This window comes from Populus alba, chromosome 7 (assembly GCF_005239225.2).
Source record: "Populus alba chromosome 7, ASM523922v2, whole genome shotgun sequence".
In the NCBI taxonomy this organism is placed as follows: Eukaryota; Viridiplantae; Streptophyta; class Magnoliopsida; order Malpighiales; family Salicaceae; genus Populus; species Populus alba.
This window is the reverse complement of record NC_133290.1, coordinates 3,292,314-3,312,760: the sequence shown is the minus strand read 5'-3', so window position 1 is coordinate 3,312,760 and position 20,447 is coordinate 3,292,314. Positions and strand designations below refer to the sequence as shown.

Here is a 20,447-nt window from a genome sequence, read left to right as displayed (position 1 = left end):
AAAAAATTATGAAAACTGTAGTTCTTATCGGATGAATTTTGTACGTAATAGAATTATAAATAGTTTAATGGAATAATAAAAAAATATTTTATATAAAGGATTATTTTTTCCATGATGTAATAGGAGTAATTAATTTTACAATATTTAAATTTAAAACCATCAATATTAATATATTTTTTAAAAAATTATTTTATAACCTCAATTTCAAAAGCATTATAACCAAACACAATTAATTACTTTTTCTTCAACCTCAATTTCAACCACAGTTTTAACCAAACACCTATTTTTTTCAAACCAACCTCAACTAAAAGTACTTTTTATAAAACAATTTTTTTTAAACCACAACCACAACAGCTACCGCAATACCAAACACACTATAAAGAGAAGGTGTTTCACGGAGAGGAGGAGAAATGCGTTTTATTTTAAAAAACTAATAATAATTGTGTAGAGTCTGACCCTCTAAAAAAAATTAGAACAATAAAAGGCAAATAACAATTTGCATTTAATTACTTGCAAATACAGGCTGACTATACCACAAAATAAAATGCATTTCGCAATATAAAAAATATGTCTTTAAAACCATTAAAAAAAATAATCTTAATTGATTCATAAATTGATCCAAGATATAAATTAAAAAAATAATTTCATAAAACATGTTAAATATTTTTAGAATATATGTAAACCCAATAGTGAGTTTTTCAAGTTTTATAAGTAGCCCTTTAGCATTATAAATACAATTTTATGAAAATAATTGTTTTTATGTTATTTTAATATACTAATTTTATATTAATTTTATATATTTTTAAATAAAAAATACTTTAAAGAACATACACTTTTCCTATCTCAACAACTCTCGTATTTATCTTAATCCTTTTTTATTTATATTCATGGCTGAAAATATTATATTTATACCAATATATATTAAAAATTTAGGTTTTCTAAACGTAACACTCTTTATTCTCTTCTCTGCCATCCTGCTCTGTCCTCTCCGGCGGCTTTCTCTTGTCATTGCCATCCTGCTCTTTCCCGTCCGGCAGCTTGCTCTTGCCACCACCATTCAGGTAAACATCCGCGTTGTCTGTCAATTAAACCCACAGTGCATGTTCTGGTGCCACAGATCTCTTCACCGTGCCTAGCTAACCCGAGACCAGATATTTTAGGATTTTAGATCCCCATTATTGTCCACGTAAAACCTACCGAAATGTAGTTTGAACTCAAAATTCCAATGCATATGTCTGCATGAATTAAAATTCCAGAAATACAACAACTACGCTGAAATATCCCAATTTAGCTTTTTTTACATCTCTTGGCAAAGCTAATGTTTTGTTTGAAAAAAATGGATGAACTGATTGGGTAAAAGATTCTGCGAAGAATGGTTAAAACTGGTTGGGTCGACATAATACAGTATGTCGAAGAGAGAGCAGAGCAAGAAAGAAAGAAAAACTGAGACTTGAATGGGGACCAGAAGGAGTCCTAGTCATTTTATGGTATTTTTATGGTTCTGTTGGGTTGGTGCTCCTAGTAACTATAATTGACATCCACTGTTGGCGGAGATTCTTGACTTGGGATAATTTATGGTCTTCTTTATTCTTATTATTTTTGTTGATCAATATGTTTACGTGATTCATTCTTTGTAAACCAGCTAATTTGTGAAGAATTTTACAAATTTAATATGATTTTAAATTAAACAAGCAGGAATCTTGATCCTCTACTCTGTTTCCTCTTTTTTGACAATTTTTTCCTGCTTCTGCTGGCTGTTGCATGTCAAGAAAAAACATAATCTGTGGGTTTATATGGTTTCTTTCTTGTAAAAATCTGAAGTTTTATTGTAAATATGATTGCTAAGGTAGGTATTAAGAGGGTTTGTCACATTTGGAATTAAATTAGTATCGTTAATTAGGCATGCTCATTTGATGAAATCATACTTTTGTTTTCAATTCTGTAAAATTAAATCTTTTATCTTAATTAAAATTAATCTCCATTGTAAAACCAGAATTAATTTATTTCTTAAACTTAAAGAATTTAATTTGGCAATATGAATTATTTTTAACTCAACTGGTCTCCAATGATGGGGTATGAAGAGGTATCAAGCTTATATTATAAATAGATAAATCATTTTATGACTTGTTGTGAAAGACTACTTTACTTATTGGTCATTAAATAATCCTATATATTCTTCTCATGCTTACTCTTTGCTGGCTATTTTCAGTTACTTGCTTCACACACAACCACCAAAAATGGGTCGTGTAATTCGTGCACAGCGCAAGGGAGCTGGCTCTGTTTTCAAATCCCACACCCACCATCGCAAGGGTCCGGCAAGGTTCAGGTCTCTGGACTTTGGTGAAAGAAATGGTTACTTGAAAGGTGTTGTCACCGAAATCATTCATGACCCGGGCCGTGGTGCCCCATTAGCCCGAGTTACGTTCAGACATCCCTTTAGGTATAAGAAGCAGAAGGAGCTTTTTGTGGCTGCCGAGGGTATGTATACTGGGCAGTTTGTATACTGTGGAAAGAAGGCTAACTTGATGGTTGGGAATGTCTTGCCTCTGAGATCTGTTCCTGAAGGGGCTGTTGTTTGTAACGTGGAGCATCATGTTGGAGACCGTGGTGCTTTTGCTAGAGCTTCTGGGGATTATGCTATTGTTATCAGCCACAATCCTGATAATGATACCACCAGGTATTACCCAACCCTTTACTTTAGTAGTTTTTTAAAATTAATTTTAGGGTTTGTTTCATTTTGTGATTTTATTGCCGGGTTCGATGTTTGACAATGTTTTATAATAAATATGCTTTGGATCTGAAATGGGTTTTTGGTTTTTTTGTTGTAATGAATTGAGAAACTGTTTGTGTAAAGGTAGTTGGGAGTGTTTTATAATAAATATGTTTTGGATCTGAAGTGTGCTTTTGTTATTTTTGTTGTAATGAATTGAGAAGCTGTTTGTGTAAAAGTTATAACTAGGGTTGAGAAGTATGGTTCGAGTGGAATGGTTGTGTTTTGATTAATTGCCTCGGTTTTATTGCTTCTTGGTAGCCTATGTTTCATTTCTCTGCAGTAGTCCGAGTTAAATAATTCATGCTGGTAGATTTTAATGATTTTGATTATAATCTTGCATCTTGCAAAGCACATGTTTTTGTTTTCATGCTGGTAGATTTTTATGATTTTGATTATCTTGTTATTTTGACAAGATCGGTGACAGATGTACGCCACCATGCCAGTTGTCGAATTGTTTTGCATATTTGCATCTCTGTATGTAGATAGTTTTGCTAATTATATGTTGGGATTATTCCTTGCAGGATCAAGCTCCCATCTGGCTCCAAGAAGATCGTTCCAAGTGGCTGCCGTGGAATGATTGGACAGGTTGCCGGTGGAGGAAGGACCGAGAAGCCCATGCTGAAGGCTGGTAATGCTTACCACAAGTTCAGAGTGAAGAGGAACTGCTGGCCTAAGGTGCGTGGTGTGGCTATGAATCCAGTTGAGCATCCTCATGGTGGTGGTAACCATCAACATATCGGTCATGCTAGCACAGTCAGGCGTGATGCTCCTCCTGGTCAAAAGGTTGGTCTCATTGCTGCCAGGAGAACTGGTCGTCTTAGAGGACAGGCTGCTGCCTCTGCCGCCAAGGCTGACAAGGTTTAATGATTTTCATTTGCGTCATTGTTTTTGGTTATTGTCACTGCCTGTTAGATTATTTCAGCGCTTCCTGGGATGTTTCTAACAAAAGTTTTGTTTGGATATTCAAGTATCCGACGTCTTTTGTTTTGTACTTTTTTAAGATAATAGATATTCTGAATTCGTGCTCTAGTTGGATTTTCAATTCTCTCTGCCTTGCGGGAATGCATTCCAAATCTGTAGTATCTCATCTATATGGCTAGAGTTTTACTCTGCAACTCAAGCAGGTTGTTTACAATATTTTCTTGAGGTCTGTGCATGTTCAATCTCGATGGGGTAAATGTTCGATGGTGGCAATTGTCCTGTGACATTGTTTCCTTTGCGAGGGAAAACTGTATAGTAACGAAATCTGTTGGTGGCGGTGGAGGTGGCATGGTAACTCTAACCCTGTAACGATGGTCTTCAACCCCTAACACAGCCATACCTGGTGTAGAGAAGTTCTTTGAACGAAGGCAGGAAAAAGAGAAGGCCTCTTCTTCCTTTTTTGGTTTTAAGGTCCTTTCGAGCATATGTTTTCTCATGCCTTTCTTTCAAATTTGTTTACTTGCACGATTTTGTTAAATGACTTGTGCAAACATGGGCATGTTGATGAATTCTAGCATCAATATTCTGCTTGAAGGCTTGAAATTCTGCAGAAAGTTTGGCCGTAACCGAAGGAACGCCTAGACGTTTAACAGGCAACAATCCTTCTAAAATCTTGAATCGATAAGAACTGGGTCACCGTGTAATTAATCTCCAAATATGTTTGTGGATGGGATCGTAGCTTCTTGTTGCTCCTGCAACATAGAAAAAAGAGTCATGCCTAAGCTATTTCCCCCCTCTTAGCAGTAAAGGAATCCTTTTTTAATCTTTCTGCTGACTAAAACTATAGAATGATGCTACCTCCGCTTTTATCATTATTCCCGCTCTTTAATGTGCTTCTTTTTATAATTTTCCACACCATTAATTAGTGTTTATATTTATTTGAGTAAAAGACTAAATATACAACAACAACCTTACCTTTTGATTAGCTTGGTAATTTTTAATTTTTTTTTCTCAAATTGATAACATGGGCTATCAAGTTATAAATTTTTATCTAAACACGAGACACCATGTCAAGATTTGTTTATGATTGTTTTATATAATTACTAAAAAAAATAAGATAGAAACAATGATAATTATTGGCATAAACTTGACTTTCTACTTCATTATAAATAAATATGATTATAATGTAAGATTAATGTTATTCTCTTTAAGTGTGTTAATTTTTGCAGTCAAAAAATATTTATGATTACAATAAATATTTTGCCCAAGCTTTACAAAAATATTTATTCTCCACGTGTTTTTTTTATTTTGATCTCTCGTTTTTCGATCTCATCCTTCTCTAACAAATTAACTTATAATTTTGTCTAATAAGAATAAATAAATAAATAAACAAAATAAGCAATACATCTACACGCGTATGAGAGGATACATTATGCATTGTCAATCCCCAAACTTTTTAGTTTTTTTAATTGATTATGTAATGGGCTCCACAATAAGCCCAAACATTCAATCGAGCCCACATGGTCTGCTAACAAAAAACAAGGGTGCACGCATCCAAAACCAGAAGTTCAAGAACTCGGAGGTATAACCCGTCTTGACCGACCCGAAAAACACCATCTTTCCAATTCCACCTGAGACAAACCGCCAAAAATGGCTTGCGCAGAGAGCAATAGTGCCACCCTTCTCCATCTCCTAACCCTTCTATTACTAACAATTTCACTGCCCTATAAATCGATGTCCATTCGAATACCGGATCATGTTTCCACCGCCATTAGAAACCCGCCACCCGATTACCCATTAAAAACAGCAGTTTTCGCCCTCGGTTGTTTTTGGAGATCTGAAGCCGTGTTTGGTTGCTTGAATGGTGTTGTACGGACCACTGTTGGTTATTGTGGCGGATCCAAATTGAACCCCGTATACAGAAGCTTAGGTGATCATGCAGAGTCCGTACAGGTCTCTTTAAAAAAACGTTGGAAATCTGCTTTTGATTGTATTTATTTTTTTGTCAGTCAATTTCTTTTGAAAACAATGCTTTATTAACTCAGCCTGTGTAGACTAATGCAGTTTTGTTATGTGTTGATATGTATATATTGATAATGAGAGAATTTCTTGTTGAAATGTTTTCATTTGGGCAAATAGAATCGTGGGTTTTTTTTTGAATTTGATTTGATTCTGTGGAGTACAATTTTTTGAAAAATGCTTATATAGATTTTAGACTCGGTCTCTGTAGAACAATGCAATTTGACTATGTTTTTTCGCGAATCTCTTTATTGGGCTATTTGGAACTATGTATTTTGTTTGTTTGTTATAATTTGATTAATTTTATGTGAAGTGAAAAATTGTTATATACAGTCATTCTGTGTAAAATAAAGCATTTAGTTGGTTGGTGTTGTGGACCGCATTGTTATGATTGGATAGCATAATAGGTCCGAATGTGATTAGTTTGGTTTGCACGGAACAAGTCTGTGTAAGAAATTTTGTGTTTTCTCGATTTGTTTGATGTGGGTTTTTGTTAATGTGTTACATAGGTAGAGTATGACCCGAAGGTGATTAGTTACAGTCAACTCTTGGAGGTATTTTGGGCTAGTCATGATTCAAGGCAAGTGTTTGGGCAAGGTCCTGATGTGGGTAATCAATATAGGTAAAAGGTCATGATTATCTCTAGCATTTTCTTGTTTAATGTGATTAGTACTGTTTTACTGGTTAATTGTTGTGAACATAAACGTGCAGGTCTGTTATTTTCACTAATGGAACTGAAGAGCGTAGATTGGCTGGTGTTAGCAAAGAAAGAGAGCAGTTGAAGTTGAGGAGCAGTGTTGTGGTTACTCAAATTCAACAGCTTGGAACATTTTATCCTGCAGAGCCAGAACATCAGGTTTTGTATTATTTTAATGGTGAAATGTGTGGGTTTCCCTGACAGTTTTGAAGCATTTGTTAGTTTAGATATACACAGTAGTAGTTGAAGTTCTAGAAAATGCTAGAAAGATTTGTGGCAGAAAGTTTGAAGCTTACTATAAGATTTTTGGACAGTGGCAGCACATAATAAACAATATAGTGTTGGTTTGTGTCATGGTTGTTGTTGTGCTAGAGCCACAATTGTGGCCATGAATTTGTTGCTCACTGCAGGGATATCTGCCTGCTGCATAATAGAAGGATGCAATTAATCAACAGTCTAAAATTGCATTTGCTAATGGTTAGTGTATAACCTTTGTATAGTGTGCTTAAGCATGCAGTTCAACAGGGTACCTATAACTCTTACATAAGAACTTGTAAGATGCAGAAGCAGAAGGCTTCAGTATGTCTGTTTTCAGGGGCAGAAGATATGACACAAGCTTGAGAAAACTCCTATTCCTGGTCTATACTGAGCACATGTTCTATAGCCTCAACTGACATTGTAAAATCAAGATTCAAGAGTATATATTGAGAAAGAAAAGACACTCATATTTGATTCTTAGTTGTAACTTCTGTTTTGTAATTCTTATGTTGTTTTGAAAAACATTCCATCCAAGTTAGTGTGTTGATCCATTAACGTTAAAGGTTTGGATATGTGCAGAAATTTGAGCTCAAGCAAAATCCATTTCTTCGTCAGCTGATGGGAAACTTGCCTGAAGCGGACCTTGAGAATTCAAGTTTGGCAGCAAAATTAAATGGCTATGCAGCAGAGCTCTGCCCTCCACGCATGCAAAAGCAGATCAATGCAAAGATCAATGACATTCTTAGAAAAGGTTGGCCTGTTCTGAGAGAAGTATAGCTGGCTTTTGGAGTAGATTTCAAGTCAGTATGCTTCAGCTGACAAGCTCCTGTACTCAATGCACTATTGCATTCTTTTTGCGGGGTTGGTTCATGCCAGGGCATAGAGAATCCAGAGCTGTGGATGGCACAAGCAAATAGACAGGGTAATTCTACATACGGCCTGTTCTTGGTACACTAAAACAATATCAATGTTCCATTCCCAAATAGCTCTGGGCATATTCTGTTGTTCAATAGGAATTATCTTATATGCTGCCTATGATTGAAGTCATACTGTTTCACATTTATTCTTCACATTTGGATAGTTGAGAAACAAAACAAAAAAAAAAAGTCGAGAATTTGGCCAGAATATGAAATACTGCTATATGCATTTGGTCAAATCATGTCATCAGAGTCTTAGATCTTGATGTGATCTGTTTACCTTTTTTCCAGCTATGGATGCGTTCATGTTTGTTTATTTCATAGAGAGAGCCATCATATTAGATTTCTTTCTGATAGTAGAATGAGCTAAATGTTGTAGAACTCATATTTCTCTTTGGGAGGAAATGTTTTTAGCATGCAGATTCATATCGTACAAGCCCCTAGAACTTTGGCCTCTGGTCTCTGAACCCCTATCTCCGTAATAAAGAAACCGACTCCCATCTAGCCAGTCGTTAAAGAACACTCGTTTCTCCATTTTTTATTTTTTTCAGTAGTTTTGTTTTGCTCAACTTTGATGTTGCACACTGTAAAGCAACTAAACTGCTGGTGCCTGGTGTGGGAGGAAATCCCACTGCCAAAAGCTCTAAGCTCCTCTTATCTCTTGTGAGCCAGATTTGACCCCCTAAACGAGCCCCTTGGATAATTTCAGTTGCTATTCATCACGAACCATTAAACCTGCTGCCACCCACTCAATCAGTTGCTATTTCCTGGTCACAGTCTCTCCGATTTAGGTTCTCTGGACAGGCAGGAGTCCAATCTCATCGTGTCCTTCACTGCACTGATGCAAGAAATCACAACGAAACAGCCAGCATTTTTCTTCCCGGAACAAGAAGAAGCACAATTCATTATTTCAGATAATGGAAGTCAGAAATGTATCTAATAAATTTATTGATGGTCGGTTGGTCTAGGAGGTTAAGCTCGAAAATGCCATAAAAGAACTGACTCGAAGTCAAGATTACAGCTACAAGACACCTCACATGGAGGCTAAGGAAGGAACCCAACAAGAAATAAAATGCGAGACAAAAAACGCTTAAAAAAACATGAACAAAATGTGAACCCAGCATGGCGTAAATGTTACCAAACAAGCGAAGAACTAGAACCAAGCCAAGACCATATCATAGATCGAGTTCTGGGAGACACTTATGGCAGTTTTCTTGGAAATTTGCTGAGATGCTGAGTTAGGTTGGAATACTTGTGTGATGTGGGAAGCCCTAAGGATTGTCGAGAACAGTACTCTTTAAGTACATAAACCAAACATGCTTGTCCTACAACTATAGTCAGCATGCCCACTTTCCAACATGGTGATTCTCTACATGAACTTAAGTCAAACCAATTAATGGCAGAGAACAACCTTGAAAGATAACTGCAACATCAAAGAATGAATCTGCTGTAGATAACAGCTGTTCTGTTCTCACTCATGTCGGGATTTTATTTGTTAGTATTTTGCCTTTTGAAGTTATACTTGTCTTACTTAAGCAAGCAAGACCTAAGCCACAAATCTCCATAAGCTGTTTATTTGGTTATATGTTAGGTTATCTTCAACTAGTTTTTGTAAATCAAAATGAAGTTATATTTAGATAAGAAATCTACTCTTCTAATTTCCAAAGACAAATTAAATGACATTATTAAATTTAATTGAAAATGCTGTAAATTTTTAAATCAATGGTATTGATAACGATATAACATTGAAAATGCTTGAAACTTTTGAATTGATGGCATTAATAACAACATAACAATTGAATACGACTTATCATTTGCTCATAATGTAAATGAACATTAATAAATGGGAATCAATCAAATATACTTTTGATCTTTGTTTATCCAATATAAAATAAAACTGAATGATTTGGAGGTATCTAAAAACATTTATCAAGAGATATTTTCCTTTACTTTATAGAAAAAAAGTTATTTGAATTGACATTTAATCAATCCACAATTCAACCATTGAAAAATCTTATTCCAAAACACATCAAATTTTTAAATAAGATCAATTGGTTTTGTCTATGACGAGAAGCCCCACTCCATGGTCTCACTTTAGGAAGGAGCTCAACTCTATGGGCTCGCTCTCAGTAGCACGTCTGAGCTTATTTTTCATCTTTAATGGGCTCATGTAACTTGCCAGAACCCAACTCTTATTTGATAATTTTTTTAGGATTCTACGCTGGTATTTCAATATTTTATACTAATTTAATATGTATTATTTGGGTAGAATACAACTTAAAATATCACAAGGATAAAATTACACTTTAGCCCCTTTTCTCCATAAAAGGACAAAACTCATGGATTATAAATAAATAATGAATCCTTTAAACTCTATGTTCACAATCTTTTCATTTTCAAAATTTTTAGTATACATATTTTCAGAGTCCATCTCTATAAAATATAATTGTATTTTCTCTTTAAAAAAACACTTAAGCATTTGAGAGTTCTTAAATCTACAAAAGAAGATATTTTAAGCTACCAGTCATCTTGGCTTACTATGCACCACTAGCTACTAGCTATCATCTACCAATCACCTAGGCTTTTTATATCAAGCTACCATGCATACATCTTGGTTAAAGAGAATGAATTAAATTGCTTGAATTAAGAGATTAACTGATTATCCAACACATAATTAATCTTATTTCCAAGTTAGAATATTTTGGGGCTTATCATGAATAGTTTTAATTTATCCCTTATCAATATCAATCCAATCACATTCTTCAAGAGAGGATGATGTGAAATAGTATGGCTTTTTGTGGTGTTAATCACTTCGTTTTCAATTGCATTATCCATTCAATGCCATCCATAATTTTATGTTCCATTAGTTTTACATAAAATACATTTTAATGGTAGTGGTAGAGGATATGATGGTGGTGGTGGTAAGATGATGATGATAATGAAATGGTTGTAGTGATGATAAAAGAAAAGGTAATGGTGAAGAAGGAGATGGTGGTGTTAGAGGAAGAGATAGTAGTAGTGATTATGAAAGAAATGGTGACGGTGGAGAAGGAGATGGTGGTTTTAGAGGAAGAGATGATAGTGCTTGAAAGAGAAGATAGTGGATAAAATGGTTGGATGATATTGTAAATAGATTATTATCTGTAAAATATTTTATGAAATTTTATGAGTTAAAAATATTTTTTAATAAATAAATTAAGTTTAAAGATTAACTATAAGATATTTTTCATTAACTAGTTTTTTTTGTAAAATATTTCAAGGAAAACAAATATAAAAAAGTTTTAAAAATTATTTTCATAAAATATTTTACTTAAAACAAATGGAATCTAGTTTGTTATTAATCCTTTTCTCCTAGTCCTGTTGATGATAGACAACCAAAATTATTCTTAAACATATCAATCATTTTTTGCTGTCGTTTTTGAGTGATTTACTTGCCAAGCTATTTAGACCATAGAAATTGTTTGGACGATCTAATTACGAGCAATTACTTTGAGCAGAAATGTCCAGATTCTCTGATTCAGATCGTGCCCATCAATCAAAAACAAAATAAAGTTTTAGTTTCTAGCTAGGTGGGTTAGGCAATCAAATACTGGTGATTTAAGAAGACAAGAAATTAGGAATGGCTTGGAACAAGCAGCAGCAGCAGGAGGAGGAGGAGGAGGAGGAGGAGGAGGACACTCGAGTCCCACATGCATGTGCATCAATTTTATGCATTAAGATAGACATCACAACCAATCCATTCCAAAATGTTTTTATTTTGATTAAATTGAAACTAATTCAAGTCAAATATGAACAACAAGCCCCTATAAGTCATCAAAACGACAACAATCCATTGGCTGGTGTCCTCAATTATTAGCTTGCTTTTCCTATTTTTTTGACCTCGAACAAGCAACTTTTTTCTTTTCTTTTATTTTTCATTTTGTAATCTATTTGATTTTGGACATATAGTTGTGTGGAATTACGGAAATTCAAGTGTTTATGACATGCAAAACCATATCTTTTAATAGTTTTTTATTTTATTTTTATTATATGGTAAATATATGCATGCAGAAATAATGTACAGTATCGCATCATATGCGCAGTCAGTGGTGATAAATTTTCACTGACTCGTATACTTTTATCTTCCCTAAAATTTTGATAACTACTTGTCACAAGTTGATAAAACACATGCATGTCAACAATAGATGAAATTCCATGCTCGGAACAAAGATATTAAACCTGATTGATGATTCGGCTCAAAACTTAAATTATGGATTGAAGGGATAATTTAAGTTGAATTACATTAATTAAAATAATAATATTTTTTATTTTTTAAAAATTAAAATGATATTGTTTTGAATTTTTTTAAATAAAATCAAATAAGGTTTTTATCTTATTAACTAAATCGATGAATAATTTGTCAAGTCATCAGACTATCAGTTCAACTTTTATTTATTTTTTTAAAAATCAGCTCATGAAAATTTTTGGATTAACTCACTAGGCCATACTAGATTTAATAATATTGAATCTCTCTCCAAAGACTGCCCTCATTTCCAAATGATATATATATATATATATATATATATATATATATATATATATATATATATATATATATAATTGTCTACACAGGGCAGCCTTTCTTGCTGCTTTTCAATCAACAAGACCATTGGCACCATACTTATGATCAGACTTTTAGGCACTATGCACGCTCGATGCCCTCATGACAAAGGAAACAATCAATCTATTTTTTTTTTCATCTCTTATTGGCTATTGCTGGTGAATATTGTAAACTACTTTACCACCCTATAGTATATAGTCAACTTCAGTGCTTCAATGATTGATGCTAGCACAAAGAAGATTTTACAATAATAATTTCTAGAAAATGTTTTTTCATGTCATGCTATAGTAAGCTCAAACCTCATCCTATGTCTTTGCTCAATGACTATGCTTTTATGGCAGATTTGAGGCATACCACGATCAGCTGCTCTAATTGCAAGCTTGATTGTTCCATGTGATCAAGCAACAAAATTCATAAAGCTGAAATTAACTTGGAGCTAGCAGAAGATAAATCAACAGAGCGGGAGGGAGATAGATGTGAAAGGTAGCTAGGGTTAGCCCCCCCACCAAGAAGGCATTCATTATATTACAGAGTTATAACACAACACAAACTGTTCTGAAAGGAAAAACTCCATACAATATGAAAACAAATATGGACACCTAACTATGTCAAATAATGTCTCTTAGTCAGGGTTATAGCAGCTGGAGGTTAAACATAACTCTGACAGAAGCCAGAAGGCAACATGTTTAACTGGAGTATGTTTCCCACAGGTCTTGTGATAATCACAAATATTTTGATTCCTTTTATCTTATCATCTCTGTTAGAGACCGAAAGACTACTTCTTCACAAGGAATAGTGAGGCCCATGCCATGTTTAAAGCCAAACTCCTCTTCAGCTCTTTGGAGTAAGCTTTGAAACTCAGGACGATCCAACCATGATATTGGGATAATGTATCTGCTTCTGTTCTCTCCTACATAAACCGCAAAATGGCCTTTCGGTACATCATCAGGCAGGCCATCTTGGTACTCATAGCCATTTCTCTTTCCAAAACTTGAGCATCTTTTGACAATTTGTTTGAGAGCTGATGTTTGAGGAGACTTGTTTGATTTTCTTATAGCCATCTGGTGAGTTCAGATAGCTTGTGCTTGACAACTCTTTGGGCGACGAGAAGAAATTCAGGCGGTGAGGATGGACAGAGGGGCTAAAGAGAAGAGAAGTGTGGAGGGTGGTGGAGAAGGACTGAAGGAAAGGAGAGGTATTTATGGAGAGATTACAAGCAGAGATGGCTGTTTCCTGTTTTTTTAGTAACAATGTCATGTGATGTGGGGACGAAGAACAGACCGAAGGTGTTTCAGAATACTGTATAAAAAGGCCATGCAGTATCCAAACCATTGTGGTATACCCTACATTGTAGCCTCTTCTAAGGACATCAAGGGACCATCTTCCCCTCCAAGGTTTTCAAGTCTTCTCTCCTTGGACGCTATTCGAAGATTGCAAAACCTTTCTCTTTCTTTCTTTTTGACACATGCTAGCCTCTTGGGGATAATTTTCTTTGTTGAGCCATGTGCAGAAGAGTTAACCTTTAAAGCCTGCGAATCCTACGAGGCATGGCTTGCATTCTTGTCCACTATTTCGAATTTCATGGTGTCAAGTATCTAACTTGGCTGGGCTTGAATTACGCCGACTGACCCAGTGAGCCCCCCTCAAAGGGATCATGAGTCCCTTCAAGCAGATCAAGTAAAGCCCCACACATTGAATTAAAGGGATGAACTTTTCCCCAGTTTTTTTATGTTCTTTTACCTGGTGCCCAAATGTTGCTCCAAGTTCAACACTAAAACCAGTGGCTTTTTTATGACCTTCTGTTAAAAGTAAAGACAATGCCTCTATATATTCTTTTAATACATTTTTCAAAAAATTATATTTTAAAAAATAATCATTACCACACTCTCAAACACCCCCTTCCAAATAATCTCATATTTTAAACAAATTCAAGAGTGTACTCTCATTTGAGTCAACCATAATTAAAAAAATAAATTTAATAAATTATTTTAATAAAAATAAACAATTTTTTTTAAAAAATTCAAGATAAATCCAAAACCTAACTCGAGATAAATTCCGGATCGGTAGGTGACCTACCAGGTGTAGGTCTTATAACTAGAATTTATGGAACATGATGTTTCGAACATCTAGTCATCCACTATAGATTTTCGCGTGCATGCATATACAAAATTCCAAAACCATTTCGAAGAGTTTTTCTATATATATTGAAAAGGATATTTTATGTTCGAAACCTTACTGATTTCCTTAAAAGCATTTGAGAAAGTGACTGAACTAATACGAGGAACAAGAGGTAAGCTTTCTTGTTGGATGGTTCGGATAATTACTTGAACCACAAATTTCCATCCAAATTACCTCAGAATGCATGCTCAGTCCAGTGAGAAACGAGTCTCATCAGTGCCCGCAAGCTAATGATATCCTTTTGCCAAGACAAGATTGTTTCTTTTCTGGAAGTGCCTTTCCATGGCATGCACAAGCCTTCCAAGAGAATTTAAAGGCATTCTCAGCTTTTCAAAATTTGCCAAATTGTAGACATGTGCAGCATGATGGGCTCTTTCTCTTGCCAGGTACCACAAATTTCTCACAATTTTAGGACAGCCCATGTGTGTCCTGCCAAACTCAAAACCCTAATAATAAGCACACAGCCACATATATGAAATGGAGCAAGCAGGCATTATATTCCTCCCAAACTTTGAGCACCACTACTTCGTTGGGATTGTGTGACTATTTAAGATGGCATACTAAAGATTATCTTTTAAAGTGTTTTTCATGTATTAAATAATACTTTTTAAAATTTATTTTTAACATAAGTACATTAAAACATCCAAAAATACTAAAAGAAATCAAATTTTAAACAAAGCAAAAACACCCGACACCAGATACTCTCCCAGGTTCTGAGGATCATCTTAAGGGCAACGACGGCAAGCAACACCCAAAACAGAAACTTGTGCTAAGTGCATCACCAACATCGAAAAACTAATTTAAGAGGCACTACTTCTTAATCTTCTGAAATCAAGCAGGGAAGCTACTGTTGCCAAAACTTCTTTATACAAAAGGAAGATGAAAGATATTAGAATGTTGGATTAAACAGAGTAAACTGTCAACCTCTTGTGACTGAAAATAAGTTGGGATGCGAGAAATACAAAATAGAGAATGGCCCATCCTAGTTACTCAAGGGCAGAAACCATCATTGTGATCAAAAGAGGACATTTTTCTTTATGTGAATGGCAACCTTGTCCAATGATTACCATGTGAAGGTCATGTTACTCTTGTCTTTTGAATTTATTTTTTTTGACCTCGAATGTTAGTGTGCTACTCCTGTCTTCAGAGCACTTAATACAGACAAATCAGTAAGGACTAAGGTGATGCAACACCATCCCAATTGCCTACGACACCTTCAGCCATCTGCAACTTTCCACTGAAAATCATCCGAGAACAAATTCCTATTGAACCATTTGACAAGTTAGCCTTGTTGAGTTGGGGCTTAACTTGATGAGTTGATTTAGGTTGGATTGATAATTGCATGATGTAGTGTCCTCAACAAGAATGGAATGTATTGATATATTTTGTTTAGGAAAAGAGACTTTCCTCCTTGGAGTTGGACTTGAAGCATTTTTCCTTGAAATAATAATAATAATAAAAAAAACTTCTTTTTCTAATGAAGGACTTTGTTGCTAGTATAAATAGAATGTGTAGTTACTAGTTTGGGTGCCTCCCGTATTGATGGTTTGTGGTGGCAACCACATAGAATTAGCGATGTGGTAGTTTTTTCTTGTGAACGATTTCTAGGATGTAACTGGGTTTTGGCTAGTGAGGTGGTTGTGTGTGTTTAATTTGTTCTTGAAAATCCCATATTTGATAGTGGAGTTTGTAGAGCAGGCTTTGCCGAACCACATTATATTTTGTGTCCCTTTTATTTTATTTAATCATTTGGTTTGCTTGGGTTTTGCATAACAACTGGTAACAGAGGAGGTTGATGGAAGTCTTGTGCAAAACAATTGAAGATGGCGAGGGCACAAACTGGCGAAGAAATTTGAGATAGAATTGTTTGATGGGATAAACAATTTTGTTCTTTGGCAAAGCACCTTGAAGGATGTTCTAACAACTCAAAGAGACTAACTTGAACAATTGAAGGATATTGATTATAATTATTATTTAGTATGTTTTATCAAATTCTAGACCGATAATGGATTACCGTAATTGAGAATGCTTTTATTGTCATGGAAAAGGCCATGTTAGTACCACTGTGGCCATCTTAGTACCATTGTGAGAAGATGAAAGCCGACTTAAATGAGTTGATTTAATCGCAAGAAGTTTGGAGAAGTATGTTTTTTAATGAAAGAAGGATTCTTTTCCTAACAAAGGCCCCTGTTGCTAGTATAAATAGAAATGACTAGTTTATGTTTGCCTCCATATGTATCTAGCATAATTCTTGGATCAAAAGCTAAATAACAGGTATCTAGCATTAAACTGATGTGAAGGCATCAGCACACTAGAGCACTATGAACTATGAGGGCTTGAGAATTTGCCAACCCATAAAATCAGCCTAGTATGACATACCTTCTACTTAACCATCCTTTTCTAAGACATGCATGCATCAAGCAACTTTCTGACCATTTGCTGTCGCAAATCATGAGATCAGAACAGAATTACAAAGTAATTTCTCTTTTCTGGTCATCAAGATACTAAGCCATGCATTGTTAATAACATTCACCCATAATACTTTGGTCTTTACCAATATTAGTAAAGAAAACTAGAAAACTAAAACTAGAGTCCCTAGATGGGGGTTAGTCCACGTTTTTTACATCTAATTACCACTAGCAATTTGTCTTCAACCATCCAAGTTCGATGATGAAACGCCAAAGTTAGTGTGTCGCCATCATGTACATTCAGAAATCATACCGTAGGCTAGTTTTGATGGTTGAGGTGGTCCATCTAACATGCTCAATTGTCTTCTCAGCTTAAGAATATGAGCTTGCACCTATCATATTTCATATACCATCAGAAAAGGTATCCTAGCAAGTTCTAAACACTGGAGCAGTCTGTCTATGAAACAATAGAAACAAGCATACAAGATAAAGCACCAACAACTAAATAGCATATGCAATTAGGAAAAGCTTATAAAGTAAACCAATAATACATAAACAAAATTTGGAAAATGATAAAGATCCAATATTGCCTTTTTTCTCAAGGACACATTTTGGAATGGAGAGGGGTCTAGCATTTTCCGATAGCCTTTAAAGTCCAACCAAGAAAGAGCATATAACAGAATACAGAGCTAACATTCTTAAGTAAACATATCAGATTATTCAATTATACAGAATGCACATTCACAACTACAGGTAAAACCACACACAATGACTGTAATCAATTATGAATCATTTGATAAAGTTAATTAGCTAAGACTAACCTGCTGACGAGCAGATGCAAGTTTCAAAAGCTCATCTGCCTCTGAAAAGTTTATGAACCAGTGAATCAATGGATGGTTTTTAGTATCATCTTTCCCTTTCACATTCATATTTGGGCTTGGAACTGCAGTAGTCCAAATGTTAAAATGTAACCACGTAGAAATCACTGCTGAGAAAATTTACAAAGCATGAAATTTTACCAGGAGCAGGCAAGTTAAATCCAGCAGGAAGTCGTGGCACATATACAGCAGGATGATTAAGCACGCGAGCCAAAAAGGTCTCTGAGGGGCCAGGAAAGACAATCTCATTATAAGTTTCCACAACAACAGGTTTCTTGGTTGACTGTGGACCACTTTCAGCATCAGGATACAACTTCAATAAGTGGAACCTAATTAATAAAAATTAAACCACCATTAGCGAGATAATCTCCCTCCCTGGTCAGGTAAAAATACCAAATTAAAAACTTAAACTACTCACAAGTCCACATGCTTATCACAGACATCGTCATGAAAAAGTATGGAGATACAAATTTCAAATTCACCCCAGCCACATTCAGATAACTCAAATGGTGGAGATTCAACAACTCTTATAGGGTTATCAAAACTAGGATGCAATTGAAACACGACTTGCTTTATCACTACACCAAGATCCTCATTCGTCGCTCCGCGTACATACACTGTCCATTTATGAGACTGTAACCTAATTCATAAAAAAAATAAAGAAAGAAAAAAATAAAAACCAAAGAAATATTCAAAAACCATTTAAGCAAAACATAAGAATGCAACTTACTCATTGGCCTTTTTACCAAGGTAAAATGCCATAGTTCCATATACCACCGGAACACTGATTTCAACATCTTTAAGCCTCTTGTTTTCATCCTAAATCACAACATCAAAATTAATACACCTAGTTTAACTAAGAATAAAATAATAATTAACACGCTTATTAATTCAAAATAAATAAATAAATAATGAGATATTATAATCCTCACAACAATGTATGGTCCATCAACAGCAAATTAATCTCTCCGCACATCTATTACACAAACTGCAGCAATTTTTGACAAATCACGATGCCCGTGATCAAAAGTTAATCTTACTGACTGTAACTGTCCATGCACACACACTGCTTTGATTTGACACTTGCAAATCTGATTAACTATAAAAGTAGTACATTTCTTTGCATGGATTTCATATAAAAAAAAAAGGATTTTTTTTATGGGTATGATCAGCTATAAAACCTGGAATGACTTTGGAAAAATGGGATTTCAAAAATGGAAAGTGAGAAGCTGTTATGTTATGGGTGAGTTATTATTACCTGGTTTATGTTGTTGTCGGTGTAATCAGTGGGTTTGATGCGTTGAGGTTTTGCAGCAGACTCGACATCTTCTAGTTGAAAGCTTGTTTTCGAGGGTAATGGAGTTGTCGTGAGGGGCATTTTATTACCACTTTGTAAATGGAAATTTCCAGGAGTTAGGGTTTAAGGATTACTCACTACCATATTTTTGGGTTTTGGATAAAGTTTTTGTTTTTCTTGAAAAGAAAAGGAAGTGGATTGTTTTAGTAACTATCTTTTAGTCCTTGGATCTTGAAGAACTCTACACTTGAGGCCCTATTTTAATTTTCATATGGCTTCTAGCCAATAGAAGTTAACGAGACCCTTTTTTTTCATTTTATCAATATTCTACAAAAATATTTAATTTTTTTTAAAAAATAAAGACTTTAAAATGGGCATTTCCTATGAATTTGTTGATCAATGAACAGTTGGAGCCTTATTAGTTTTTTTTTGAAAACTGTAGAGTTGAATTTTTAAACTATAGAGACTAAAGTAAAATATTGTTTGTTACGAGGAAGGGTCTAAAATATAGTTTTTCCACTTCTTCTTTTTCCCTCCCAGACGTATGTTGACATGTCGTTCGCTAGCGCTGGTATCATTAGATCTATCTGTCATCATCCATACCAAAAACTAATGGGGCTATCACTAAGAAAATAATGGCCATTACTTGTAAACCAAAAATAATCAATGGTCCCACCAATAATCATAGAAAAAAGAACACCGCATCCAATGGCGATTTATCATAATTCTTCAAACATGGTATTTTATTTGGCTATTTTTACTTATTAGCAAGTCTTTTTAAAAAAATACCTGCAAAAAAAATCATGAAAGCACATCAAAAATACTAATTACAACATTATTATTACCTTCAAGAAAATATTAATAACACAAATCTAATAATATAAAAAATTATCACCAACAATGACCCGAATATGCTTCACTTGTCATCCAAAAATAACATGTAACTCACTTGATTTTGAAGATAAGCAGGGCTCTCGAGTCATCATTGACCTTTCCTAGTATTACTTGATTTATTTCATTAAAATTTTTTATGATTCTAGTGATGGTATTATAGTCAAAGATTTGGTGTGTCTTTCAAGTATTTTTCTTATTTATTTTTTCTCTCTCCTCATGTGCAATTCATTTGATAATTTTTTTTAAATACAATGATTATGAATAACAATAAGCTTTTATTTATTCTCTCTCATCTCATGTGTAGCCTATTTGATAATTTTTTTTAAATGTTACGATTTTAAATAGCAACAAACTATGAGTGTCGTGTTTTTTAATCGTGATATATATAAGCTATATTATTTCATTAATTTTTTTAAATTGTGTTGTTTCATTGATATAAAAAAAAAAGTGCTAATTTAAAAAAATATCATTTTATTTTCTATATATTACTATAGAATTTAAAGCTAACAATATGATAACTAAACTTTTTTTTTTAGTTCAAAATGACTTTATTTTATTATTATTTTTTTAAAAAAGCCAAACAATTTTTTTGACCGGGTAGTAAATC

At 34.3% G+C, this 20,447-nt stretch overlaps 4 protein-coding genes across 6 annotated transcripts; 2 read left to right on the top strand and 2 right to left on the bottom strand.

Moving 5' to 3' along the window:
* The first annotated feature begins 912 nt into the window (after window positions 1–912).
* On the top strand, window positions 913–3,800 carry LOC118063143 (large ribosomal subunit protein uL2z). The gene is made up of 3 exons (XM_035077083.2): window positions 913–1,061; window positions 2,210–2,677; window positions 3,295–3,800. Exons 2-3 carry the CDS (start codon window positions 2,238–2,240, stop codon window positions 3,635–3,637), a joined length of 783 nt encoding a protein of 260 aa, XP_034932974.1. The 5' UTR covers window positions 913–1,061; window positions 2,210–2,237; the 3' UTR covers window positions 3,638–3,800.
* A 1,445-nt stretch (window positions 3,801–5,245) lies between these two features.
* Window positions 5,246–7,906, top strand: LOC118063145 (peptide methionine sulfoxide reductase A5). The gene is made up of 4 exons (XM_035077084.1): window positions 5,246–5,647; window positions 6,223–6,335; window positions 6,425–6,569; window positions 7,248–7,906. Exons 1-4 carry the CDS (start codon window positions 5,345–5,347, stop codon window positions 7,443–7,445), a joined length of 759 nt encoding a protein of 252 aa, XP_034932975.1. The 5' UTR covers window positions 5,246–5,344; the 3' UTR covers window positions 7,446–7,906.
* A 4,752-nt stretch (window positions 7,907–12,658) lies between these two features.
* On the bottom strand, window positions 12,659–14,017 carry LOC118063146 (protein SMALL AUXIN UP-REGULATED RNA 12). The gene has a single exon (XM_035077085.2). The coding sequence runs from the start codon at window positions 13,244–13,246 to the stop codon at window positions 12,929–12,931; it is 318 nt and encodes a 105-aa protein (XP_034932976.1). The 5' UTR covers window positions 13,247–14,017; the 3' UTR covers window positions 12,659–12,928.
* Window positions 14,018–14,365: 348 nt separating this feature from the next.
* LOC118063142 (transcription initiation factor TFIID subunit 14b) lies at window positions 14,366–19,111 on the bottom strand. 3 transcript variants are annotated; one of them, XM_035077082.2, is made up of 6 exons: window positions 18,908–19,111; window positions 18,380–18,468; window positions 18,068–18,289; window positions 17,791–17,978; window positions 17,593–17,714; window positions 14,366–14,792 (listed from the first exon to the last, which is right to left on the bottom strand). In XM_035077082.2, exons 1-6 carry the CDS (start codon window positions 19,025–19,027, stop codon window positions 14,772–14,774), a joined length of 762 nt encoding a protein of 253 aa, XP_034932973.1. In that variant the 5' UTR covers window positions 19,028–19,111; the 3' UTR covers window positions 14,366–14,771. The 3 variants fall into 3 exon arrangements, with proteins under 3 accessions (XP_034932973.1, XP_034932971.1, XP_034932972.1); XM_035077080.2 differs by lacking the exon at window positions 14,366–14,792 and adding an exon at window positions 16,829–17,163; XM_035077081.2 differs by lacking the exon at window positions 14,366–14,792 and adding an exon at window positions 17,091–17,228.
* Window positions 19,112–20,447: the final 1,336 nt, after the last annotated feature.

Coding starts and splice junctions, on each gene's coding strand:
- LOC118063143 (XM_035077083.2), top strand. CDS start 2,238: ATGGGTCGTGTAATTCGTGCACAGCGCAAGGGAGCTGGCTCTGTTTTC. Junction 2,678..3,294: donor CCTGATAATGATACCACCAG/GTATTACCCAAC, acceptor TATTCCTTGCAG/GATCAAGCTCCCATCTGGCT.
- LOC118063145 (XM_035077084.1), top strand. CDS start 5,345: ATGGCTTGCGCAGAGAGCAATAGTGCCACCCTTCTCCATCTCCTAACC. Junction 6,336..6,424: donor GATGTGGGTAATCAATATAG/GTAAAAGGTCAT, acceptor ATAAACGTGCAG/GTCTGTTATTTTCACTAATG. Junction 6,570..7,247: donor CTGCAGAGCCAGAACATCAG/GTTTTGTATTAT, acceptor GGATATGTGCAG/AAATTTGAGCTCAAGCAAAA.
- LOC118063146 (XM_035077085.2), bottom strand. CDS start 13,246: ATGGCTATAAGAAAATCAAACAAGTCTCCTCAAACATCAGCTCTCAAA.
- LOC118063142 (XM_035077080.2), bottom strand. CDS start 19,027: ATGCCCCTCACGACAACTCCATTACCCTCGAAAACAAGCTTTCAACTA. Junction 18,469..18,907: donor CCGACAACAACATAAACCAG/GTAATAATAACT, acceptor GTTGTGATTTAG/GATGAAAACAAGAGGCTTAA. Junction 17,164..17,592: donor TTGCATCTGCTCGTCAGCAG/GTTAGTCTTAGC, acceptor GAAATATGATAG/GTGCAAGCTCATATTCTTAA.